This window comes from Gymnoscopelus microlampas, assembly GCF_963454915.1.
Source record: "Gymnoscopelus microlampas genome assembly, chromosome: 6".
Classification (NCBI taxonomy): Eukaryota; Metazoa; Chordata; class Actinopteri; order Myctophiformes; family Myctophidae; genus Gymnoscopelus; species Gymnoscopelus microlampas.
The window spans coordinates 30,850,265-30,877,856 of NC_139943.1; the positions used below are offsets into that span (position 1 = coordinate 30,850,265).

Genomic DNA, 27,592 nt, shown 5'->3' on the forward strand with positions numbered 1-27,592 from the left:
TCTCTGAACTATCGTTATAGGTCCCAGTTCGCACTTCATCAATGGCAGTAGACTACAGATCTACAAAAAACAGCCCCAGTCTCACCGAAGTAGACATTGCCAATCCGGCGCCCACATGGATGATAATTTTTGCATGGTGGTCCGGTCCCGCTTGACTGTCACATATTCTTCAACCGGTCTCTTTACTGTCTGTGTCTGTCTTTCTCTCTATTGGGTCCCGTTGTGGCTGGGCTATGGAGGCCAGTGGCTGAAAGGGATGTGAGGTGGAGGCTGCAGCAGTCAGATGGACATTCAGTATAGTGAGTCCGTATTGCTGCTTCTGGGTGTTTTGATCTTCTCAATGTTCTTCAGGATCATGTCGTGTAAAGTGACATAATAGTTTCTGAGCTCAGAAACTATGATCTTCAGACTGATGTATTCCTTCTCGTCCGTCTCTGTTACTGTACGCCGGTAGTCCTCCACCTGTGGGTATTTTACTATTTTAGACATCTGGTTTGCACGTGTGATGTAGTATTTTGATATCTGGTCAAGGTAAGATTCCGCTTCTAGCCCTACTACTCCAAGTTCAGTTATCGTCTCCTCTTGGATTGACACGCCAAAGTTATTGCCGTCCTCTATCTTGGGAATAAGCAGCTGGACCCACATTTTAACTGTGTTGCATTTCTCTATGAGTGTCCTGATCTCTGGTTTGACTTTTTCAATCAGGTCGACAAGCTTAGCGTTGCTCTTCATCATCCCACTGGGCATGACTAAGACCTTTTTGCCAGTCTTATCGTCCACAGTTCCCTTTTTCTTTATTTTAATTTTTTTGACTTGTTTTACGCCGGTGAACTTCTGATGTGACAGTAAAGTTGAATCTGAATCTGAATCTGAATTTGAATCTGAATCCACGTTTGAGAGCAAAACAGGGCTGGTCGCTGTCAGGTTTATCTCTGAGTGGATCTCCCTCAGTTCAGTGATGTTTACACAGGGCTCTTTGAGAAAGTTATCCAGTTCCAACAACTTCCTTGGGAAAAAATTTGCCACTAGGTCCTCTGCTTCACCTTTGATCCTTTCCCTGAAAGCATCCACCTTGGATTTGATTTCATTATCTACTTTAAGGAGTGACATCTTATTGCAAGTAAAGAGTATCCTAATATAGCACCTGAGTTGTGTAGCTTTCCTACTGTGCCAGCTACACTCGAGTGTGAGTTCACTGCTTCCTATTTATCCGCCTGCAGGTCTTTCGAAGGAAATGGACATCTTCAAGTGCATCTTAACACCGTATATAAGCTGACCAGATCTCTGGTCTGACGACACACACAACAAAAAACGTTGCTTATGTAGGCCTCACGATGCCACTTTGCGCAGTCCATCCATGAGTGTCCTAAATTTGGCCTTGAATGCTTGGACGTTGGATGGAGCTACCATGGACGAATCAAACCCCAGTCTCAACAGTGGTGTGCAGGACGACCCGTGCGCCACCCAGACTCCCCTTGTAATATTTTGATTTGTTGCCTAACTATAGTGAGAGTGTAGCTGTTAGAATGGCATGTTGATCAGATCAAACCAATTTGGTCTAATGGGTGAAATTATTGGGACATATTTAGACTCTTATAGGGTTAGGGTTATCTTCCATCCGGCACAAAGAGTTGGCACAGCTTAAGTGAATGTGCAACTAACTGGTGTGCATCTTTCAGCGGACGTGAGGAGCGCAAAGAGAGAAACAGAGATGCATGCTATACTTTTCAAAGTACACTTCTTGGAAATGATGTCCAGAGTAAGACCATGCATCTTGGACACATGCAACAGCAGGTATTGAGCAGGGCAAAAATTATTATGAAGGACACCACCCAAGTAATGGACTGTTTGGGACGATGCGGAATAGCAAGTGCCTGAGATGTCTCAAAGCTCAGGGCTCAAGGCTCAGGGAGATTTGTTTTCCCCAAGCTGTCAGAGCCTTGAACAGAGACATGGGGGGGAAAAAACATAAAAAACAAAACAATCTGCATTCAATCTGTGTAAACCTTGTAGTTTTGTTTTATTCCCCACAGACATAACTACAGCCCAGAGTGAGTGTGGACAACTTACTGTCAGGGAGTGCAGTTGAGACTCATTAAGACGTTGTCAGTCTTCAATGTGTTTAGACACCACTGAGACTGCAGGAGTCCCACAGCCCTGATCCTCTCCAGCTGGAGGGTCAACGAGTGCAGTGCGTATCTGGAGTCGGCATGCATATGCTGTGTGTGTGTGTGTGTGTGTGTGTGTGTGTGTGTGTGTGTGTGTGTGTGTGTGTGTGTGTGTGTGTGTGTGTGTGTGTGTGTGTGTGTGTGTGCGCGTGCGCGTGTGTGTGTGTTTGTTTATGTGGCGCACCATCTGCCTGCAGAGTGTTTGATAAATCAGGAGCTGCTTGTGAGTGACACCTCTGTCAGACACTATTTGTGACAAACTCTTGACAGAAACACCTGTTCAGTGTCTCTCCCTGTGTGTGCTCCTGTGGGAGAGCTGCTTGAAAGTACCTTTACAGAGGGAGGCAAAGGACACTTGCAGAACAGCTTGATTCCCTGAGCACATGAAGCGTTCAATGAGTGTTGAGTCCACTTAATGTTGAACATTATAGCATGGTACAGTTGAAAGTAAAACATGTAATGCTGAGGTGTTTTAAATTCTTGTTTGATTGATGATTTTCCTTTTCATGTGTATAGCCAGGAGGCAAATTAGGGAATAGCTGGGGCATACTGCTAGTCAACAATTGTATTTCAAAGCTGTAGTGTATTTCATTTTGGTACATTTGGTACAAACAAGATAGTTACCGGTCGAGTCAACATGTCTTTGTCTTTGTCATTTGCAAGGAAGCTTCCTCGACAGATTTTTAGGAAATATGGCTGCTAAAGATTTTACAGAAAGCATAGCGATGGCCAAAACGCAAAACCTCCTAAGTGCAAATTTCATGATTTTCAGATTTCACTGTGGATGAGGACTATAGGCTATGCTGCACATGCTCAGTCTGTCTGCAAGATAGTCCCGCCCCTCATTTTGTCAGAAAAGTAATTTGACTAAAACCTCCTATCTTGTTCAGTGCCAATTAGTGCTAAAATGTTGAAGCGCAAAACCTCTTATCTGCACCAGAACTAGTTGAGCAGCAGACAGAGCTGAAACTTTAGAATTCTGTGTTATATAGACCATCTAAATGTCTTTCAGTTTGTACTAATCAATTATTTTCAAAATAAAAAAGTGTCTTCCAACCTTACTATTTAAGTATTTGTTAGTAACTGTCAAGTTAATTGCATTGCCTTGTTGATTGCTAATGATTAGTGTCAGGTGGTGAAACTTTTATAACACCAAGAGTGTGAGTTGATCAAAAATGTGATTGGTAATACTTGTTACAGTACTGTAGAATGTCTTGATCTCAAAATGAGCATTAAAAAAACCATTATTTATTAATTTGTAAGCCTAACTGTTTCTAGGTAAAAACCTCCTATGTGCATCTATGTAGATAGGAGGTCATTTTTAGGTATAGATAGGAGGTTTTGGCGTTGAACATTTTGAACTTGTGGTTAGAGGTTGTCATTGCTGCTTTGCTGTGAACATCCATGTTGTGATTTTTTATTAAATGCAGATCAAAATCACACGTGAACACCGTGGCAGCCAACAACCCTATGAGAATATTGTGTTGTGTCGGTTGGGGGGTATGAGGGTATGGGGATGGGATGGGGTTTGGACTTATGGGGTGTGGGAGGTGTGGGGTGGCGGTTGGGGTGTTATGGGGTGGGGGGTGCATGAGGGCTTGGGTGGGTGGAGTTTGGGGGTTGTGGTGTGTTGGTTGGGGGCATGGGGACCGAGGGTTCTGGGAGTGGGGGTAATGGATTGGATGGGATTTGGGGGTATGAGGGTATGGGGTGGGATGGGGTTTTGAGTTATGGGGGTTGAGAGGTGTGGGATGGCAGTTGGGGGGTATGGGGTTTGTGGGAGTGGGGGAGTATTGCAGGTGGTAGAATTGGGGGGTAGAAGTCAAGGCATCCGTCTTTCCTCCTTGCTTATAGCTCTTTAAGACATTCAATGATCTTACATACTATTCCACTATCCACACTGGACACAAGGTTGGTGATCCAGTTGTATGAGTTAGGGGAGTTGGAGGGCATGAGGGTTTTGGGGGTGTGGTGTGCTGGTTGGGGGGAATGGGGGTTGTGGGAGTGGGGGGTATTTCAGGTGGTGGAGTTGGGGGTAGAGGGTATAGGGGGGATTATGTCGAGGGGTGCCTGGGCCAGTTGTTTTCTAGTCCACCTAATTGTATTCCTGTTGTCCTTTTTGTACATTTTATTTGTAAGCACTTTCATTTTTGATTCTTGTTGTGAGCATTGCCCTGCAAACTTTGTTTTGTTTTTGAATAAAATAAAAAAGCATTCAATGAAACTCAGTGGTGTGTTCTACCGTGTCACGCTGTATACAGTGCAGATTTTTTTGGAAGAAGGCGTATACAGTCTACTAAGCATTCCATCCATTGAAAACGCACTAACGTATACCCACAACCACGCGCATTTCGTGCAGGGAATGATTATCGTATACCTCAACAACAAAAAAACTAGACCACACCACTGATGCAACTGTTTGCAGCTGTAAATGTATGTATTTGCAGCTAGTACTATTTGTCATTATGTAGTTAAGCAATCACTTTACATTGAATGCAAAAGCTCCTATCTGCAGAATTATCCAGGAAAAGTGGGGAAAAACCTCCTATCTGCATTTGCAATATGAAATCAGTGTAATTAACATATAATAATGTAATATAGTCCAGACATCCAGAAACGGTGTATTATGTGATGGGTTTCATAAAAAAATAGCATTGTGCAAAAAAAATACAACATTTTGTAGTTTTCTTTTTCATTTTCCCAACAATTAACATTTTTCAGATAGGAGGTTTTGCGTTTTGGCCATCGATAGGATACATCCTATTACTGTACTGTAGGTACCTTGCTCAAATGGGTAGTAAATATCGAGTTGATTAATTGGCTGTGTAGGCCAGGGTATCTGATAAAGCTGTGCAGCTGTGCAGACATTTTCTGTTTGCTAAAGACCTTCAACACTACCTTTCTGTGTTGTCTCAATTCATGTAACCTTTTGGACCAAACCATATAAGGAATGTTTCTAACTAAGCAGGTGATGTACGCTATACATGCAAATGAGATGCAGCCATTAATCCCTCGTGTTTCTGTTCAATGAGCTGTGTTCATCTGCACCGGAAAGGATCATTCTAGTTGATAATGATAATTAAAAAAGAGGCTGAGGTGTTCAGTCATTAATCGTTTTGTGTCCCCCTGCCTGCCTCAGGTCAAATCAATTAGAGTGCTACATGTACTGTAGGCCTATGTAAACCAATACAAAAGAGAGCAGACAGGAATATGGCCCATTCCATTTGCATGCACGCACGCAAGCACGCACGCACGCACGCACGCACGCACGCACGCACGCACGCACGCACGCACGCACGCACGCACGCACGCACGCACGCACGCATGCAGAGACAGACAGACAGACAGACAGACAGACAGACAGACAGACAGAGATTCTTTAGAAGCATCAAACCATAAAATAGCCTTCATAAAAGCCTAGAACTGATAAAGTATACTATAGAGTGAAAGACATATCAAGTTGAATGGAACATACATAGAAATCATCTTCATGAGTGCTTTTTTGTGCTCAAGGAATACAATGCATGATGCTGAATGAACATGCATATCATGTCTTCACAAATGATCCCTATATGGCAGCAGATTCTTATTAAGATTTCTACAAGGTCTCACTGTGATAGCATTTCTAGTGCTAGATTGACTTTTAGAATTTTCAAAATAACTCTTCAGTATCCTACTGTGTACATTGTGCATTGGTGAGAGATGAGAGGAGGTGTTCCTGCAGTCAGAGCAGAGGAGCATGGATGCAGCACTAACGTAAAACAGATGGATGCAGTCTGTTAAACATGTGACAGTTAACAACCCCAGTGGTGAGAGGAGCCCTGCAGAGGACAGATAAATGTTAGCTTTACCATCACTGCCTCGTCATTTATAAAGCAGCATTTCTATTAAGCATGAGTTATTGCAACAACATGATTATTGCTCTAGTGATTATTAAGCCAAGTCTATCTTATTATTTTGTGCACTCATAGCTTAGTTTTTAGCGGCGCTAGCCGCTCTATACCTGACTTTGTCCGTGTTCACCGTCAACGTTCTGATTGGTCAGCCCCGTCAACGTTCTGATTGGTCAGACCCGTCAACGTTCTGATTGGTCAGACCCGCCAACGTTCTGATTGGTCAGACCCGTCAACAAAGTGATTGGTCAAGCTTCACGTGACACATGGCTATAAACACATTATAAACACATATCGATGACAAAATGTATCAAAGGCGCCGCTACCTTCACACAGGGTGTGATTTTTTATCTCTTTTCAGTGGTTCATTTACCATTTATCACGATGTGATGCAAAATACGTAGGTGTTAAGTTTCACACACAACTTATTTTTTTTACTTATAGGACTGACCTGACATGTTTCTTGTTGATCACTTTAGTCGTTATATTACGTAAGTATTTATAAAGACCTCTATTTCCATGTTGTCAAAGGAGACATATAGACCGTTACCACACTAGTTCACATGTGTGGTGACGGTGTCCACAAGCAGCCTGTATAGTGTGGCTTTGCCACAGAATACTGCATTGTGTGCGGTTAGGTTAACAAACTGCACATGAAACCTCTATTATTTGATAGCTAAAGATTGGATAGGGACGTACGTTATTAGAGCTATCCTAACCATTAGGAGCATGGACGCTATTAATACAGCGCCTGGGTCGCAGTTAGGGGTTAAGTCTCTTGCTCAGGAACACTTTGACATATGGACTGAGTCTGGGGGCTGAACCGGGGAGGACCCTCTGTTTCCCAGGCGGCCTCGCTACCCTTTCAACTATGGCCTCCCCTAAAAGTGAGGAGACATTACAGGAGGAAGGCATGACTCTGAATCCAAGTGTCCTGTATCCAGTCATGCGCAATCATTTTACTACATTTTTGTCAATGGGTATCCAAGGAGAAGCACAGGAGTGGCTGTAATGTTGAGTTGTGGGCGTCTTAATGGAAACGCCCGTAGCTGTTGTCAGGGTTTGTGACATACTGTAACCCGCACCACCACCACCACCACAACCAAACCTCTCCCTGAAGCCCTCCCATGATGCATTGGGGTGTCAAGGCTTGTGAGATGGGACATTTTCCAGCCCAGAGGGCTGGGCAGGGTTGTGTCCTGGTTAATGTTCTCATTTCTCTTCTCATTTCTCACAGTAGAGGAGCCCAAAAACAAGTGTTTGAAGGAGATAAGACCTCTCATATAAATCCTTTATCCCATCGACCTCCACAACTGCATCAGACCTGCCCATGAATCATCTCTGACCTCACACATGATGACCATAAAGGGGTGGCTGTGTGTGTGTGTGTGTGTGTGTGTGTGTGTGTGTGTGTGTGTGTGCGTGCGTGCGTGCGTGCGTGCGTGCGTGCGTGCGTGCGTGCGTGCGTGCGTGCGTGCGTGCGCGCGTGCGTGCGCGCGTGCGTGTTTGGGTCTCTGATATCGTCAAAGCAGTGCTTTCACAATATTAATTATTCGCTTAAATATTCAGACAGACAACTTTTCCAAAACAGTCTTTTTAGAAGAATCTCCTGCTGGCATTCTGTGAAAACACCACCTCTTGGTGTCTCGTCAGGTTGTGAATTCTAACAGGGAACAATATAGAATACCAGCCAGGTAAATGACAGTTGAAACTGAATGAAAGGAAGACAAATGAAGAAAGGAGACAGATTGAAGGAAACAGTAAGAGAAAAGGAGAGATGAAGAGAGAGTTACAGAGAGGAGTGTTCTACTTTAGCTGCTATGATTCATCAAGCAGAAAAGAGAACTGCTGGGTGAGTCTTTGTGTTATGATTCATGAAGTATGGAAGAGAACTACTTGTTGAGCCTTTATGTTTCATCAAGTATGGAAGAGATCAGCTTGTTGAGTCTATTAGTGTTATGATTCAAGTAGAAAAGAGAACTGCTGGTTGAGTATTTGCATGACTCACAGCTCAATCCCAGAGATGCTGAAAATCCACCAGCATAGCAGGAAGTCTCCGTCCAATGTTCGGTTTATGGGATGATCCTCTCAAATGTATAAACCAGAATAAGATTGGAAAACATATAACTAGACAACCTATAACGGCATGAATAAGCCATGTATAATACATCTGTAAATGATTATTAAATCATTTGTAACTGATGTTACATAATATATACAAGCTATTGGTAGCTTGTTCATGTTTAACATATGCTTTGTTAAACATTCCTAAAGTATCTATGAATCCTTAGTACATGTTATTATGTGCCCTATAGTAAAGTGAAGACAGTTCATCATTTACAACTGTCTGTTAATGTGTTTGTTCATGTTTAACATGCTTTGTAAAACATTCCTAAAATATCTATAAATCCTTTGTACATGTTATTATGTGCCCTACAGTAAAGTGAAGACAGTTCATCATTTATGACTGTCTGTTAATGTGGACTTTCTCCTTACCTGTTGCAAACTACCTGGCTTTCATGAATGCAGACACCAAACAATTACTAGAATTATCATTCATGTTAAGCAAATGATGCGTAAGACATTCGTAAAGAGTATGTAAACCATTTGCAGACGTTATCATGAGCCTGAGCCTAGTTGCTTCTTTTGGGCTTGTTTTCATAGACCTGTCCGCTTTGTTTATTTTGCAAAATCTGGCAACACACTGATTACCTGCATTACACCTGCAGTAGCCTACTAGGGAGGAAGTGAACAGTGATGCAGTTGCAGACTGGACAGAAATATGTCTAATTCATGTTTTATGTGTTTTAACTGTCTTGTTGCAGGTGATCGAGGTAACATAAAATGGCTAATCTTACACACATGAAGTAGCATTATGACTAGGGGGTATTTTGATGGTGGCTGTTTGTATCCACAATGTTTGTTTTGATGTGTAGGCTAGTAATGTCCTCCATGCTTAGCAGTTTAGCTTAGCAGCTAAAGCTAACTTGCACTGGGAGGTGGTGACTGCAGAGGCTCCAAGCTGCTACTCTGTGATTCTGTTGTGATTAATTTCTTTGTTTAAATGTCAGTGTGTGTGCTGTGGCCAAGAGTTGCTACATTTTATATCTTAATAAATTGTTGTATACTTGTATACTATATAACGTTACTTTTGCCACTTTTTGATGTCACATGTTTTACTAATCACTGTTAAACATGAAATAATAATGCATAGTCTTCACTTTACAACAAGGCCCATGATAACGTTAGCAAATGGTCAACACACTCTTTACGAATGTCTTACGAATCATATATTAAACATGAAAGATAATTCTAGTAATTGTTTGGCATCTGCATTCATGAAAGCCAGGTAGTTTGCAACAGGTAAGGAGAAAGTCACATTAACAGACAGTTGTAAATGATGAACTGTCTTCACTTTACTATAGGGCACATAATAACATGTACTAAGGATTTATAGATATTTTACTCTACTCAGAGTCATAAGTTTACAAAATGTACTAAAGTACAGTGAACGTCTGTGCGGTTTGTCTTCATCACTGAAAATAACGTACATGTAAACTGATATAAAACTGCTGTCATGTGCAGTTGGGGTGAAGAAACACAACCATTTCACTCCTAATAATACCTATTTGATTTGACATCCGACTTGCTGCTGTAGCTGAGGCTTGAACCTGTTACCTGCGGCTCACTAGTCAGTGACTCTATCCATTCACCTACAGCTGTTTCCTTGGAATCTGTGGTTCTGAAACTTTTTGTTGTCAACCCCCCAAATTGACATGTATTTGGGCAGTGGACCCCAATGTGAAAAGATGTAGTGTCAGGGCCCCCCATGAAAAAGATTTATATTTATGCTTTAACACATTTTTTTTAAAAGTTATTTGTCTTGTTTGTTGTTCAAGTCAAAGCACCAGGAAGGCTGTACTTGTCAGCCATCTGTTAGCTCAATGGGTTGAGACGCAGTATTCATGATCCAGAGGCCATGAGTTCAAATCCCATTGATGTCTTTCCTATGATTCTTTCCTTTGCAGACTGGCTTCCAGAAGATCAACTGAAAACTACCAGGAAGGCTATATTTGTCATCCAACTGTTAGCTCAATGGGTTGAGACGCAGTATACATGATCCAGAGGCCATGAGTTCAAATCCCATTGATGTCTTTCCTTGAGTGGGTTCGATTCCCACTCCGAGTCATGTGTCCCCGGTAACTTGGGGCAACGGATAAATTGACTGATATCCTTCGTGATGCTTCCCTTTGCAGAATAACTTCTAGAAAAACAAGTTAAAACCACCAGGAAACCTGTAACTCTCAGCCAACAGCATAGCTCAACTGGTAGAGCGTCTGTCCAATAACATGACTTGACTTGAGTGGGTTCGATTCCCACTCGAGTCAAGTGTCCCCGGTAACTTGGGGCAACGGATAAATTGACTGATATCCTTCGTGATGCTTCCCTTTGCAGAATAACTTCTAGAAAAACATTGACTTGACTCAAGTGGGTTCGATTCCCACTCGAGTCAAGTGTCCCTGGTAACTTGAGGCAACGGATAAATTGACTGATATCCTTAGTGATGCTTCCCTTTGCAGACTAACTTCTAGAAAAACAAGTTAAAACCACCAGGAAACCTGTAACTCGAGTGACACTTGACTCAAGTGGGAATCGAACCCACTCAAGTCAAGTCATGTTATTGGACAGACGCTCTACCAGTTGAGCTATGCTGTTGGCTGAGAGTTACAGGTTTCTTGGTGGTTTTAACTTGTTTTTTCTAGAAGTTAGTCTGCAAAGGGAAGCATCACTAAGGATATCAGTCAATGTATCCGTTGCCCCAAGTTACCGGGGACACTTGACTCGAGTGGGAATCAAACCCACTCAAGTCAAGTCAAGTCATGTTATTGGACAGACGCTCTACCAGTTGAGCTATGCTGTTGGCTGAGAGTTACAGGTTTTCTGGTGGTTTTAACTTGTTTTTCTAGAAGTTAGTCTGCAAAGGGAAGCATCACAGTAAAGACACCAGTGGGATTTGAACTCATGGCCTCTGGATCATGTATACTGCGTCTCAACCCATTGAGTTAACAGATGGCTGACAATTACAGCCTTCCTGGTAGTTTTCAGTTGATCTTCTGGAAGCCAGTCTGCAAAGGAAAGAATCATAGGAAAGACATCAATGGGATTTGAACTCATGGCCTCTGGATCATGTATACTGCGTCTCAACCCATTGAGCTAACAGATGGCTGACAAGTACAGCCTTCCTGGTACTTTTCACTTGATCTTCTGGAAGCCAGTCTGCAAAGGAAAGAATCATAGGAAAGACATCAATGGGATTTAAACTCATGGCCTCTGGATCATGAATACTGCGTCTCAACCCATTGAGCTAACAGATGGCTGACAAGTACAGCCTTCCTGGTACTTTTCAGTTGATCTTCTGGAAGCCAGTCTGCAAAGGAAAGAATCATAGGAAAGACATCAATGGGATTTGAACTCATGGCCTCTGGATCATGTATACTGCGTCTCAACCCATTGAGCTAACAGTTGGATGGCAAATATAGCCTTCCTGGTACTTTTCAGTTGATCTTCTGGAAGCCAGTCTGCAAAGGAAAGAATCATAGGAAAGACATCAATGGGATTTGAACTCATGGCCTCTGGATCATGAATACTGCGTCTCAACCCATTGAGCTAACAGATGGCTGACAAGTACAGCCTTCCTGGTGCTTTGACTTGAACAACAAACAAGACAAATAACTATAAATATAAATCTTTTTCATGGGGGGCCCTGACACTACATCTTTTCACATTGGGGTCCACTGCCCAAATACATGTCAATTTGGGGGGTTGACAACAAAACGTTTCAGAACCGCAGATTCCAAGGAAACAGCTGTAGGCGAATGGATAGAGTCACTGACTAGTGAGCCGCAGGTAACAGGTTCAAGCCTCAGCTACAGCAGCAAGTCAGGATGTCAAATCAAATAGGTATTATTAGGAGTGAAATGGTTGTGTTTCTTCACCCCAACTGCACATGACGTCAGTTTACATGTACGTTATTTTCAGTGATGAAGACAAACCGCACAGACGTTCACTGTACTTTAGTACATTTTGTAAACTTATGACTCTGAGTAGAGTATAGCCTGACTTAAACAAACAAATAACAACTTAGTATAGTCAGATTATTTTTTACACAACTTACATTTTGTAATCAAACTACCGAAACGAAAGTTGGTCACCACCGAAACGAAAGTTAAATCCGAAATAATCACTAAGTGTGGAGGCCAAAATCGTCCCCCCAAAAACCTGTTAGGAGTACGTTTCAGGCAATTTAGAGTTGATTGGTAGTACTTTGTAGTGACTTTTTTGGTCCCTAACACCACAAATGGTTTACATACTCTTTACGAATGTCTTACGCATCATTTGCTTAACATGAATGATAATTCTAGTAATTGTTTGGTGTCTGCATTCATGAAAGCCAGGTAAGGAGAAAGTCCACATTAACAGACAGTCATAAATGATGAACTGTCTTCACTTTACTGTAGGGCACATAATAACATGTACAAAGGATTTATAGATATTTTAGGAATGTTTTACAAAGCATGTTAAACATGAACAAACACATTAACAGACAGTTGTAAATGATGAACTGTCTTCACTTTACTATAGGGCACATAATAACATGTACTAAGGATTTATCGATACTTTAGGAATGTTTAACAAAGCATATGTTAAACATGAACAAGCTACCAATAGCTTGTATATATTATGTAACATCAGTTACAAATGATTTAATAATCATTTACAGATGTATTATACATGGCTTATTCATGAATAGTTACTAATACCTTTATAAATGATTTGTAACCGTAGTTATAAAGGTTTTAGTAATCATTTACAAATGTCAATAAACAGGTTGTTAATGATTTGTTAATAGTCTACAAACTGCTTATAAACGTTTATAAATGCTTTAGAATGGGTCGTTACAAATGATTTAATAATCTTTTACAGATGTATATAAATGGCTTATTCATGAATAGTTCACTACTTACTAATACTTTACAAATGATTTGTAACTGTAGTTATAAAGGTTTTAGTAATCATTTACGAATGTCAACAAACAGGTTGTTAATGATTTGTTAATAGTTTACAAACTACTTATAAACGTTTATAAATGCTTTATAACGGGTCATTATTGTAAAGTGCTACCCAAATCTTTTTATCACAAATACAAATCTTTTATTTACGAATACAAACATATTTTTTTACGAGTACAAATTATTTTTACGAATACAAATAGTTTTTTTTACAAATACAAAATTTGTTTAGAAATACAAAATCTTTTTACAAGTACAAAATAATATTGGCACTAAATTGAGCCCATACTTCTTCTTCAGGGGACCGGGACTCCAAAGTGATTCATTGTTTTTATAGTGAGGTTCTAATCATGTTCATGAGACTGGGGAACAAGAAACAGATTATTTCAAATCCCATGGTAGTTCTGTCATCTGGAAGGTTGATAGGTTTGCCCAAGGGTTGAAGATGGATTTTTGTCCTGATGAATTGTAACTGCCAAGCCCAGCTGTAGTTATATTATCTATAATTACTGGTGTCTCATGTACGCTGTTTCATTCTGGGATAGTGAGCTACTATTGAGCTTTGGCAGTGTATCTGACATATTACCAAGTGAATTTGATTGGATGTTCTTCAACTAGCAGCTATTATTGTTACCACAGCAAAGAGATGGATTATGGACACAAGATGTCCTTTCATCTCTCTACCTCTCAGTTTGTCTCTTTTCAGTTCACCCTCTCCATTCTCTCAATGCCAACATGATGACCCTGCCATGCCAAATAGCTGCCATCATTCCCCTTCAGCCTTCCTCCTCTGTGTGTCCCTCTCTACTCCTCTTCTTCCTCTCCAGTCCTCTAATGTCACATCATGTCTTAGTGGTCTATTTCACCATACAGCCCCTCATAACAAGACCATGATGTGGCTTATCAACTCCTGTCACTTAAAATGACTGACAGCGAGGCACTGACCCCCCCCCCCCTCTCTCTCTCTCTCTCTCTCTCTCTCTCTCTCTCTCTCTCTCTCTCTCTCTCTCTCTCTCTCTCTCTCTCTCTCTCTCTGTCTTGCTCTCTCTGTAGAATATGCTTCCCTGCCGTCCATCTGTCCTGCTGATAAACACATTAGTGGTGATGGGTGCAGCACCATGCATGTAGCAGTGGAGCAATGCAGTGGTCATATCACATGAAAGATGAGGCTACAGGTGCCAGAAAATACATTCTGTGTGTGTGTGTAAAGTTTCATGCTGATCAGTCCAGTCATTGGTAAAAACGCGAATCGGCCTGTTATAGCGCCACCATGAGGCTGATTTAAACAAAAGGTACAGACTTTGCTGTAGAGACAGCAGAGAAACATCATTGGAGGAAACCAATGATGTCATTGGTGAGTAGGGTTTCTCAACAGTCCGCAACCCACATCAGACGCAGAGAAATCTTATAATGAGCATTAGGGAGGACCAAATATATGAAGACAAGGTGGAAAATGGGTGCAATACTCCTTTAATTTCACTGTATTACCGACAGGAATGTATCTCTATTAATACTGACCAGTCTCTGTCCATGGTGCTGAAATGGTGAAATGCTGCCTCTCTCGCTCTCTCATTTTGTGTCTGTGTTTGTATTTGGGTCCCACGACATTAACCTCGCAGGAGTAGGCGGTAGGCGGTTTAAACGTTGCTTTGGGTACAAGCAAGCGGTAATGGTCATAAACCCATGGGAGTGGGATTAAGAAAACAGTCCTGCACAGGGCTATACATCATTGTGTCTGGCATGTGTATTTGTAATGTATAGGTTAACAGTTTTGTGTGCTTGGTTTTGATTATGACAGGATACTGGAATAGTGAGAAGTTGTGCTTATGATTAATGTTTTACTAAAGGTGACTTCTTTCTTCTTGAACAGCTAATCTCCGGCACCGTTGAACCGATCGCCATTAAACTTTGCATGCCCACTCCCAGTAGGCCAGTTGTGGGTGGTGAAAAAACAGCTGCCTTCTGCCATGCATTAATATGGAGGCGACATGTTAGGAGCCCTCCTTTTTGCAGTGCCGCGTGTCGTGTTTTAGAGCTCTCGGCATCCAGCATTGTTTGGTGGAGCGCCCTGAGCACTCCACAGTTGTTTGGCCGATCGCCCTAGGCCCATCAAGTAGTTCAACTTTTGGAGAGGAGTGCTGTTTTCAGCCAACCAATCAAAATGGAGGAAGAGGTGTGACTAAGTCGAAAGCTGTTATCACACTACCCTCCCTTCCCCTTTGTAAGATCAACAAACATGGCAGAAGAGAGGTTGATTCTAGCTGGGTCTCTGACCAGCCGGTCATTTATGACCTCATGTTGAAAGTTTACCACAACTATAATGAGAAGGAGAAAGCATGGAGTGACATTGCCGTTTTAGATGAGAATCATTCATTGTATTATCTTGTAGGATTATGCTAAGCTTGCACGCTTTGTTAACTTATCGTAAAGTACCATTGGCTGTCAGTATGTTTTCCTAAAACTGAATGTGTTAATAATAGAACGTTATCCAATTGTATATTAAATAATACATTTATATTTAATCCTATGCAACCCAAGGACTGCCAAAAAAGGAAGCATCTCAGAGAGATGTTTTTGAAGGAGAGGAAGCTGGAGAGAGACAAAACATTTTTCTCCCCAAAGAGAGGTGACCATGATACTGACCATGATACTGACCATGATATTGACATGATACTGACATGATGTAGCAAGCTAGTAAACATATTTTTAAAATATACTTGTATTGTATTACTGCTGGGATATTCTCCACTTAACTAAGGTTAACTTAAAATACAATGTTTTTTTTTTTCAGGTTGAAAAGCTGTTCCATCAGCACAACCCTCAGCAGAGGACCCTTCACTCCCCTCAGCACATCCCACTGAGGATACAGCAATCTCCATTGTCTCCTCCAAGGACATCTATGGGGGCCCAGGAGACCAGCCAATCGTTCACACAAGAGGAAGAACACACAGCAGCCCTTCACACAATACAGGGAACATGTATTGTCAGCGTTGAAGAGACAAACTGATGATGTTGAAACAAAATGTATATGAGCCTGGTGCCCTCTCTGCAGAGGTTTGACAACCTAGCCTCACCAGCCATTAGGGAGATGTAGAGAGAGAGAGAGAGAGAGAGAGAGAGAGAGAGAGAGAGAGAGAGAGAGAGAGAGAGAGAGAGAAGCAACATTGTCAAGTGGTGTAACTGGGTTGTGTCAATTGGTATTTTTATTTTTATTTATTTTGTATTTCTTAATTTTATTATTTAGAAAACAGAGATTTTCTCAGCATTATGTCCCGCTCAATTAAACAAAAATACATCTAGAGATAATGCTGGTAAAATCTATTTTCATTTGATATTTTAAAATAAAGTTACAAAAAATAACACTTGCATTCACTTCAAGTGGATAAAATATATATATTGTGGTTACACCTTCAGACAAATTCTATCATTTTCATTGTTCAATGGTTCAATTGTATTTTCAATTTTTTTAAAGGTGTCATCTTGCCAACCCCATTTTGTCACTGACCCATATACAGTATCAGAATCAGAATCAGAATCAGAATCAGGTTTATTGTCACATCACAGGTTTACAAGGTAAAAAAGTGGGTGAAATTCGTTTTTGTACAACACTCCCATCGCAACGTTAAATTCCGTAGAAAGAAGAGTGGGGAGAGAGAAAAAGAAGAGGGGTAGGGGGTTAAGTGGGAAGGAGATCAACAGAAAACAATAGAAGGCCAAAAACAAGTTATCTACATATTTACAAAGTACCTGAGATAAGAGACAAACTAAGGTGCCTGAGCATAGCAGCAATGTATGTATACTGTGCATGATATACTTATAGACGCTAAGGTGCTTAGAGAGAAAAAGAGCGCAATAATAAAAAATCAAAAAAAGTTTGTGCGTTATACATGGGGATTAAGGTGCAGAGGGTCAGTGCGTGTTCACCTATGGGTGGACTGACCCTGGTGTAATCCGCAAGTAGCTCCATGAAGGAGAGCAACAAAAAGTAATCTTTAGCATTGACTAAAGCTTTTGCCACAAAGAGTACAATTAAAGCCCTTTCTCCTGTGTGTATCAACATGTGTTTCTTAAGATTAGCATTTTGACTAAAGCTTTTGTCACAAACTGAACACTTAAAGGGTTTTTTTCCGCTGGTATGATTCCTCATAATTTCCTGGTATAATAATAATCCACAGGTGTGTTCAGGAAGAGCCAGAAAAGTCTGCAACCAGCTGGGCAGTACTGCCTGTTGTCAGGCTGCTGGAAAGGGCTCATGCTTCATTCAGCATTCTGACAGCAGCCGGGTTAAAACTATTCCAGAACCTGGTGGTGGAACTCTTGATACTGCGATAGGTCCCCTTGCCCGGTCGCGGTCGTTGTAGGGTTCTGAACAGTCTGTGACTAGGGTGGTACTTGTCCTTGATGATGCGCTTGGCTTTGACCACGCACCGCTTCTTGTACAGATCCTGAAGCGCTGGGAGGTCGCTTTCCATTATTCGCTCTGCCGATCGCACTACTCGCTGTAGGTTGATCTTCTCTCGGGCAGTGCAGTTCCCGTACCAGGCCGTGATGCAGCCTGTTAGGACGCCTTCAACCGAACTGTTGTAGTACAGCTTGAGGATGCGCTGTCCTACTCCAAGCTTATTCAGGCGGCGAAGCCAGTACAGTCTCTGCTGAGCCTTTTTCTTCACGTGTGTGGTGTGCGTCTCCCATTTAAGGTCCTCCTCGATGTGTACTCCGAGGAACTTGAACTCGCTGACCCTTTCCACTGCAGCACCGTCGATGAGGATGGGCGCATGGTCTCTCCGCGGCCTCCTGAAGTCCACGATCAGTTCTTTGGTCTTGTCGACGTTGAGAGCGAGGTTGTTCTCCCGGCACCAGAGCGCCAGTGAGTTGATCTCATCTCTGTAGTCAGACTCGTCGTTGTTTACGATTCGGCCTATCACTGTCGTGTCGTCCGCGTACTTTATGATGGTGTTGGAGACATGTGTGGCTATGCAGTCATACGTGTACAGGGAGTAGAGGAGAGGGCTCAGCACGCATCCCTGGAGTGCTCCGGTGTTGAGGGTCAGGGGGTCAGATGTGATGCTGCCCATTCTCACCACCTGATGTCGGTTGGACAGGAAGTCCTGTATCCAGTCGCACATGCTTGGGTGTAGCCCTAGGTCTCTGAGCTTTTTGTCAAGTATTGCTGGGACAATGGTGTTGAATGCTGAGCTGTAGTCCACGAACAGCATACGTACATATTTGTCCTTCAGCAGCTTGTTGTCCATGTGCGAGAGGACGGTGTGGAGAGCCATGGCAATAGCGTCGTCGGTGGATCTGTTTTTGCGGTATGCATACTGCCACGGATCCAGCGAGGCAGGTAGCGTGGAGCTGATGTATTCCCTCACCAGTTTCTCGAAGCACTTGCTGACGATCGGGATGAGAGCGACAGGTCTCCAGTCATTCAGGCATGTCACTCTGGCCTTTTTGGGAATGGGCACAATGGTTGACATTTTGAACCCTGCAGGGACCACAGCCTGGGAGAGGGAGAGGTTAAAGATGTCAGCGAAGACACCCGCCAGCTGGTCTGCACATGCCTTAAGGACCCGGCCTGGGATTCCATCAGGTCCGGCTGCCTTGTGGATGTTGACCCGTGCAAAGGCTGTACGCACTTCTCTCTCCGAGATGATTAGAGGGTTCTCCTCTGCTGGTGTTGCTGATGCCCCCGCTTGGCTGCCGCGGTTGGAGCTGATCTCAAACCGGCCATAGAAAGTGTTCAGTTCGTTGGGGAGGGAGGCAGGCGGGTTCACCTCGCTTCTGGTTCTTGTTTTGCAGTCTGTCAAGGTGTGTACCGCCTGCCACGTGCTCCTGATGTTGCCATTGCTGAGTTGGTCTTGCATCTTTTCAGTGTAGGCCTTTTTCGCTTTCCTGATGGCAGATTTGAAACCAGCATCCCGTGCGTGCATGTGTACACGTACTTCGCTGTTCATCCATGGTTTCTGATTAGGATAGATCCGAACTGTCTTTTTTGGGACTATGTCGTCTATGCACTTACTGATAAAGCCAGTGACTGAGTCTGAGAGTTCGTTGATGTTATTCCCAGCGGCGTTCTTAAACATCCCCCAGTCAGTCTGGTAGAAACAGGATTGTAGCATAGCGTCTGTGTCCTCGGACCAGATTCGGATTTCCTTCTCAGCGACCGGCTCCCTTTTTAACCTCTGTTTGTAGGCAGGTAGCAGCTGGATGGCGTGGTGGTCAGAGCTTCCTAGCGGTGGGCGGCGGAGGGCTTTGTATCCATCCTTGAAGGGCGTGTAGCAGTGGTCAAGAATATTGTCACCACGGGTACTGCAGGTGACGTGCTGGTGGAATTTGGGAAATACCTTTTTTAGGTCTGTCCTGTTAAAGTCGCCTAGGCAGATGGCTGCGCAGTCCGGGTGACGATTTTCTTGTGCACTGATAGCCTGGTGTAATTCCCTCATGGCTGTGTCCTTGTTAGCTCCAGGATGAATGTAAACAACGGCTACAATCACAATGCTGAAGTCACGTGGTAGGTAGAAGGGACGACAGGCTATGATTAAATGTTCTAGGTCTGGTGAACAGTGGCTATCTAGGATTTTAACATCTTTGCACCAGTTGTTGTTGATAAGGGCACAAACTCCCCCTCCACGTTGCTTACCGCTCAGTACAGCGTCTCTGTCTTTCCTATACGCGGTGAAGCCAGGAGGAGTGATGGAAGAATCAGATGCTAGCTCCGTTAGCCATGTTTCCGTTAGCACAACACAGCACGTATTCCTCGTCTCGGTGTTATACTTAACGCGCGCCAGTAAGTCGTCCATCGTGGTCACTGTTCTAGATTCACACAGAGATCTAACGTTCGCTAGCAGGATTGAAGGCAGTGCAGGTTTATATCCACGTTTTGTTGTTTTAACGAGGACGCCTGCTCTCCTTCCGCGACGGCCGGGTCGCCGTTTGCGTTTGCGTCGCTTCTGCGTTGTTGTTGTTCCAGGGACAAAGGGATCCCCTCCCCCCACCCAGCCGGGTGGAGGTTTTTCAGTAAAAAAGTCCGAAATTCTATGTGCAATCGCTTTTCTGATGTCCATAAGTGCTTGTCTATCATAACTCCTTAGGCACCCGACGGTGTAGGAGAAAAAGAAAAGGCTAAAAAATACTAAAAAGAGGGAAAGACGTTGCGGTGTTGCGGAGCTCGTACCAGCGCGTGCCTTCTCCATGGCGCGCCGGATGTATGAATCTGTTTTCACTTTTCAATCCAAATATTTCAATCAAGTTATACTTGTTTCTGTTCCAATATTTTACTAATGAGTTTTTGGGGGTGGTTGTAGGACACAGACAGAATGCTGTCACGCAAAGGCCTTCTGGAGATACGTAAGCTGTTGAAAGGTCTCTCTCACTGCAACTGTTCCTCTGGAGGCATTATTGCTGCCAACCCTGCCCTGGGGATGCTCTGCACTGCATTTGGTGACTACTGGCAGTCACAGTGCGGGGGACATCCTCTCTATCACAGTCCCAGAGCAGGAAATTGCAGAGGACACAAGTGGCCTTCACCACACGCTCCACAACTTATAGGGACAGGGCAACATTTTTTGCTGACTTACACAATACCCCAAAATACTACATCCCTTACACAAACATCGCGACTGTAAAGGAGGTAATCATGTCAGTATCATGATACTGACCATGATATGATAATGACCATGATACTGACCATGATATGATACTGACATGATACTGACAATGATACTGCCCATGATACCGACATTACTGACAGATAGAGAGAGAAAGTGAGTGAGTGAGTGAGTGAGTGTGTTGTGTGAATGTGTGCACACTTTCTGCATGGTGAAAAAGCATTGGTTAATGAAAACATGCATTCATTTTCCTAACTGTTTATAATGTAATTACTTATCCTCATTTATTTACAACCAACAACCTTGGGTTTATCTCTCCTGCACCACAGAGGCATCAAAGATATTTGTGACAAGTATAGGTCCCTGTGCTAATTCAATTATACACAGGACTAAAAGAAAAACATCTCACCTAAAAAAGAACGAAGCAAATGGAAACAAAAAAACAATTAAATTGGTGGTAAATAACTGCAGTGTGAGAGAGAACTAAGAAACAACTCTTCCAGGAATGAAGGGGACCTATTTTAAAATAGTACTTCTATGTCAAGCCATGTTGTTATAATACAGAACAGTTTATTGGAGAAATGCACTTTTAATTCTGATGTCCCTTACTGATCCTTGACATTGCAAATCGCTGGCTTTGATGACACATTATCATAAAAGATGAGATGTAGTAAATGACAGAATGGGGGACACGTTGTAGTAATATTTTAGATCAGGTTAAATATATCCCTAATTACCACCAATATCTGTCAACGGTTCATTCAATGTTCATCAGAGGTGCAGGGTGTTACTTAACCTTGTAGAGTCAGTGGCCGCTACAGACAAGGATCCTGTGTTAATTGATGCTAAATGATCGTCTAGGAGGGAATGGCTGAGTGGGATATGGCAGTTGGAGGATATTTGTATCATTATTGTGGGATAGCGTGGTTGCTGTTGGCATCATCTCCAGAGACAGTGTAAGAGAGAGAGCTGTGAAGATTTCCTCCATGCTGGCAAGGCTGTAAAAGTTGCTGCGCTAATTAGGAAGTTAAATTGAAATGTTCAATCGGTGGATGGGGTTTTGTTTTTAATAACACACACGGGGGGGACCTCCTGTCCTCCAAAACAAGCGTTTATGCAGCTCATGAAGTCACAAACTTCAAATGTTGGCTAAACTAAAATTGCACGGGACTATCATTACTCAGCTAAATTGATGTGCCTAGTGTATCTTTTTATTAAGAAAAACAATTCAGACAATATTTCAGACAATTATCACAACTTCCTGGAATGGGTTTTGTAAGGAGAGAGAGTTTGTAGACAATAATGTCTACTTTGCTTGAGTGTGTTGTACACTGTCAGGAAAAAACAATCCATCTCTGAACGGATGGTTCGACGGATTCCAAGAAACCGGATACCATGTGTAAATATGGTACCATGTGTAATGTAGATCATTTATTTTATTTTTTATTGCGCCCCTCCCCCTTGCGCCCCCCCCCTTCTTCTTCTTCTTCTTCCTACCTTTCTCTTATGGAAATAACAAAACGATGGAGCTTGTACAAAAACAACCCACTGTTTTACACCTGTAATGTTCTTAATGGGCTGTAATTGTAAGCTTTTTCTGAATAGAACTGCTAAAATCCCATCTTGGTTGCACTATTTACTGACCTATAAACAAGCATCGATGAGTGATGACCCAAACTGTAACTACTAGACAGCCTATTATCAGGTGCTCAGCATTTAAAATCATCATCATCACCCTTTGACAGCCCTCAAGATCTCAGATGCTACGGAATCTTGGAAGACATTGCAGCTCCTCGTTCATGGAAAGTGAATCATGTGTCCCTGGAGATTTTGTCATGGGATGTATGTGGCATGGTTGCTCTGATTGATTGATTGATTGATTGATTGAGGAAGCCACTATAGAAGGACATCAGGTATTTTGTTTCGTTTGCATACAGATGGAATCATGGACAAATGACCATTCCATGTCACAGTTAATCAGTCGACTACACAGACAGCACAGCACTACTGTGGGAATTTACAGTAACGCCTTTATTAAATTAGTGCAAAAGACAGACATAACTCATTCAAAAGGTCATCTTTTTCCTTTTGGGGTCTCCCATACAAATCCACACACACTATTTTCATGAGCGCAAGAGAAAAAGAGCAAAACTATCCACCACTTCATCAACGAACGTCTTGAACATCGTTTTGTGACTTTTAATGGGCGTTGGGGGGGTGGGGGGGGGTGGGGTGGTAGGGGGTCAGATAAATGCAGTCTGGCAGTCTGCAAATTAAGAGTCCTGATTAATTTAGCAACCAATCACAGATTCTCCAGAAAAGGTACAATAAAAATAGTCAACACATCAACAGCATTAGAAATAGTGCCTAAAATTCACAAAAAAGGTTGCCTCTTTTCCTTTACATTATTCAGTGGGTGGGTGAAAATGAAGCACTTGCAATTAAAGTACATAAGTTAATCCATACTGTATGTGTATACAATGGTAAAAAATAAAATATTGATATAATAGTGCACTTTTTTTTTTTTAAAGATTCACACCATTACTATAAAGATAATACCGTGTTCCACTCCATGACAACTAATGCAAGTAAAAACAAGAGCAAATTGAAAAAAGAAAGTCCCACTGTTGAAGGCTTATGGCTACCACCTTGTCCTAAAAGACCACAACCACTGCACACATTGAAACAGGCTTTATTCTCTCTTCTTAAAAGAAGGAAACAAGATCAAACAAAGTCATCTGTGACCAAAAATAAATAAAATAAACAAATACATCAAAAAAAGTCAGTGCTTCTCTCCAATCAGGACAGTAGCTCAGCCTTCGCAGTGTTTCCAGGCCCACCGATAAAGACAGACAGATAGAGAGAGTCTAGGCAAGGGGGGGGGGGTACTGTCAATGATCAAGCCCAGTGAAACAGAACAACAATGGATTAATTGAACTAGAAAGATCAAACAATAGAAGAGGTACAGAAAGATATGGACCACAGTGAAGGACGGATCAGATCAGCATTGGAAGGAACCAAGAGATGAAGATCATGGTCAGAACACTATTTAACGATTGTGGCTCTATTTGACCCTTACGGGTCCACGTTTACACTCTCAGAGTTAAATTAATACTCAGGATTTTTATTTTACTGTGCACCAAGTGTCTTTTTGTCACCAATATCACTTTGATAACAAAACACACTCATATTTTTTTGTTTTTTTTCTGCTAAGGTGCCGGTGTAGCCACAAAACGGAATACGGTGAAAAGCGTGAGGAAGAGATAGGGCAGAGCACAGGAGGAAGAGTACAGAAGAGAGGGATGAAGTGTTGGGGAAGGAGGAAGATGGAAAAAGGGCTCAATGTGAGCTCCAGGGGAACGGGGGATTAAAGATGAATAAAATGATGAAGGACATATGAGGAGAGGAGAGAGAGAGAGAAGTGTTATATGACAGTAGTGCTGCTGGGCTGGCGGTTGGGGGGGGGGGGGTGGGGGGGGTCGCTGCTTTTCTGTGTTGCTGAAAAATCTACAGGAGGTTTCGGCAGATTCTACAGACCTGGGGGAAAGAGGAGAGGAGAAGAGAAGAGAGGATTAATACACATACATTGCAGAGAAACATGACAAAGACAGCATTTACAATCAATTATCCAGGCCAGGTGATGTTGGACATCGTCAATGAATCATTGATGCAGTAGGACATGACACGCACACATGCACGCACACACGCAAGTACGCACGCACGTTATGATTGGGCATCCTTGGTCAACCTCGGACAATAGCAGCTAAACAGTCATCCTTAAAAGAAATACACTCTCAATTTTGAAGAGTGGATTGCAATGTGCGCACAGTGCTTGCAATCATAATCCATCTGAATTCAACAGATCACTCACGTAAGGTAGGTCGGAGAGGCTTATTGTCGGTATCAGCCAGAGCACGGGTATCTATCCTCATTTCACAATGCACTAGACCACTGGGAGATGGATTGCTGTGGTGGAGCGCAACACCTACTATCAGCGCCCAGTACCTACTTCGTTAGCTGAGTTGACGCTGCCCGGGATCAAACCCATGTCCTTTTGGTCAAGAGCTCTACCGACTGAGCTACCAGGATAATAAATAAGTAAATGATCTGAGGCCAGATTACCCATATACAGTACAGTAGCCTATTGCATTGGAGGCACCAGACAATTTGCCTTGCAAATAAATAGATGACTAACCATTTTTCAAGGACTGGATTTTTCCAGTCCTATTTCCTATTAATAAGAATGATGTGAGATTGGTGAGAAGAAAGAGAGCGAGAGAGAGAGAGAGAGAGAGAGAGAGAGAGAGAGAGAGAGAGAGAGAGAGAGAGAGAGAGAGAGAGATAGAGGGGGGGCTGACATCACAGGCTGACCACATAAAGCCACGCTGTTTCCATATGGATATTGATAATGTTTCACAACAACAGCCCCCCCCCCCCATTCAAGTTGACATACACTTGAAGGCACTCATGCCTCAGATATTGTTTTTGTTATGTTGTTTTGCTTTTGATCAATCTAACGAGACACTGGCAGCCCTATTTCACCTCTCACAAAGGTCTGTGAAGAGGAGAGCAAGTTGTGGCCTCCTGCAGCTAAACATCTTTACATGAAAAAGAAAAAACATTGTCAAAATCAATTCCCCTCAGCTCTCTGGCAGACACAGTCTGTGAACTCAGGTCAGGGACACATGAAAAGAGAATGAGAGACAGAGTGTGGGAGAGAAAGAAAGGGAGTGAGACGGAGAGTGTCAGAAAGAGAGAAAAACAGAATAGGCAAGAGAGAGAGAGAGAGAGAGGAGGGGGGGGGGGGGGGGGGTCAACAGAGGACTGTTTGATAAGATCATTCCCTGTGTTGTGGTGAGGCAGGAAATGTTGCAGCTAACATAACTTTCAACAACTCAATCTGTTCTTCACTCGTACACAAACTCACAAACAAAAAAATCACAAAGGTGTGAAACCGTGCTGTTCATTCAGAACAACGCATCTGTTAGTTACGGTCTATATCTAAAATATCTCCACTCTTCTCTTTCTTACACTGAGCTCTGCCACTATTTCACGTTTTGTATTGCCATGCAAAAAAATAGATTCATGCATGCACGCACACGCCTACTTGACATGCATGCACGCACACACGCACGCACGCATGTACTCTACGGGCTGGAACGGAATGTTGAACAGGAGTAGTATGATGGAGGTGCTACGTCCTCACTCCTCACTAATAAAAAAAAATATATATATAATATATATATATATATATATAGAGAGAGAGAGAGAGAGAGAGAGAGAGAGAGAGAGAGACTGTGTGCACACCCATCACGCGGAGAAGGAATACAGATCAGTTCTATCATGTGATCTTCTCTCCTCTCACATCACACTGCTCCCACTGGCATCATCTGTCTCTCCAACAGGGTCAGAGGTCAGCTGTCTCCCTCTCTATCAGCCGATGATACACTGTGATGATCAGTCACAGTGTATCTGTCCCCCAGCACAGAGCGTCAACAGCTAGAGACCTGTGTCACCCGGCACCCACCAGTACCCACTTTCAGAGGGTACAACAAAGTACAGACACTCAGCTGACTGAGATACTTCATTTTTGGGGCATCGAAAAGGTTACCAGAAGTCCTAGAGGAGATGATTATGTCTGAAATGGATAACACAAAACCAGGTGAATTCAGTGTAACACACTGTCTCCCCTGGGCCTCAATGAACTTTTAGATCTATCTAGTTATTTATAGCTATCTCTCCCTTTGTTTTCTATAAGATTAATGATTATGATTAATGCATTGCGGGCGCGCACGCACACACACACACACACACACACACACACACACACACACACACACACACACACACACACACACACACACACACACACACACACACACACACACACACACACACACACACACACACACACACACAGAGAGGCTACTTGTTACTTACAGAGTGAGAGCTGCAGGACTGTCACAAGCAGAACTAGAAGGCTGGCTCTGTGCGACCAGGCAGAGCTGCAGTGCATCTTGTTCTTCTTACAGACGCACACCTGAACTTTGACCTCTGTGTTGTTGGATAAAGGCGGCACTCCCGAGTCAGTGATGAGCAGCGGAAGCTGGTAGTTGTCTTTCTTCAAACTGTGCAGCAGCAGGATTTGTGAGTGTGTGGCTGTGGATGAAGAAGAGGGAAGTGAACTGGTTTAAACACTGTACAATATACAATAATGATATTTGTTCTCCTCTCTCAGCAGCCAGCTAGGCCAGCCTGTTGTTCTTTATATTGAAGCTGTTGGGTGGAAACCTTGTATGTCCAAAACTGTTATTGTTCAGGAAATAGAAAAAAAGGACCTGTGTTCCAATGGATCCAATGTTATTAGTTTTAGTCAGAAGCTCTCACTTTTCATTGGTTAAATACAGTACTTACAAAACCCACAGACAGACTTAACCACTTGGAACCTGGCGTTCCTATTTTGGGCATATCAGTATGGGCAAAATATTTTGAAAATGTTCAAGTAGCAGACCTGCAAGCTCACAACGTGTCTCATACACCCACATGAATAGAAAGGCATAGAATGGTCATTCAAAACGGCTAGTCCCATTCTTTGATCTGATTGGCTGGTTTTCGTTTAGCAGACGTGACTAGATTATAGTCAAATCTACTCTAATCTACTATATCAATCACTGGTGTGTTATTTATTTATACAGTGATCCAGCATATTCTGTAGCTGAACGATGGAAGGGGAGCGCTTGTTTTCCTTACAAGCCGGCCCCAGTCGTGCGGGGCTTCTAAGCACCGCCCGCGTGGGAGGGCAAGTGTCTGAGGGGCTTTGGGCGGAGCTTGAAGGGAAAACAAGCGCTCTTCAT

At 42.8% G+C, this 27,592-nt stretch overlaps 2 protein-coding genes across 2 annotated transcripts in view; both read right to left on the reverse strand.

The window, feature by feature from the left end:
• Window positions 1-291: 291 nt before the first annotated feature.
• Window positions 292-1,110, reverse strand: LOC311047506 (proteasome activator complex subunit 3-like; the record flags this gene model as incomplete). The annotated part of the gene is made up of 1 exon (XM_084060244.1): window positions 292-1,110. One exon carries the CDS (start codon window positions 1,108-1,110, stop codon window positions 292-294), a length of 819 nt encoding a protein of 272 aa, XP_083916370.1.
• A 23,108-nt stretch (window positions 1,111-24,218) lies between these two features.
• Window positions 24,219-27,592, reverse strand: part of LOC311047444 (cadherin-13-like) — a 249,065-nt gene continuing 245,691 nt past the window's right edge. The window contains exons 13-14 of the mRNA XM_084060172.1: window positions 26,679-26,897; window positions 24,219-24,275 (exon numbers count right to left, since the gene is read on the reverse strand). Of these exons, the coding sequence (XP_083916298.1) occupies window positions 24,268-24,275; window positions 26,679-26,897 (227 nt within the window). The 3' untranslated portion in view covers window positions 24,219-24,267. The remainder of the gene's footprint in view (window positions 24,276-26,678; window positions 26,898-27,592) is intronic.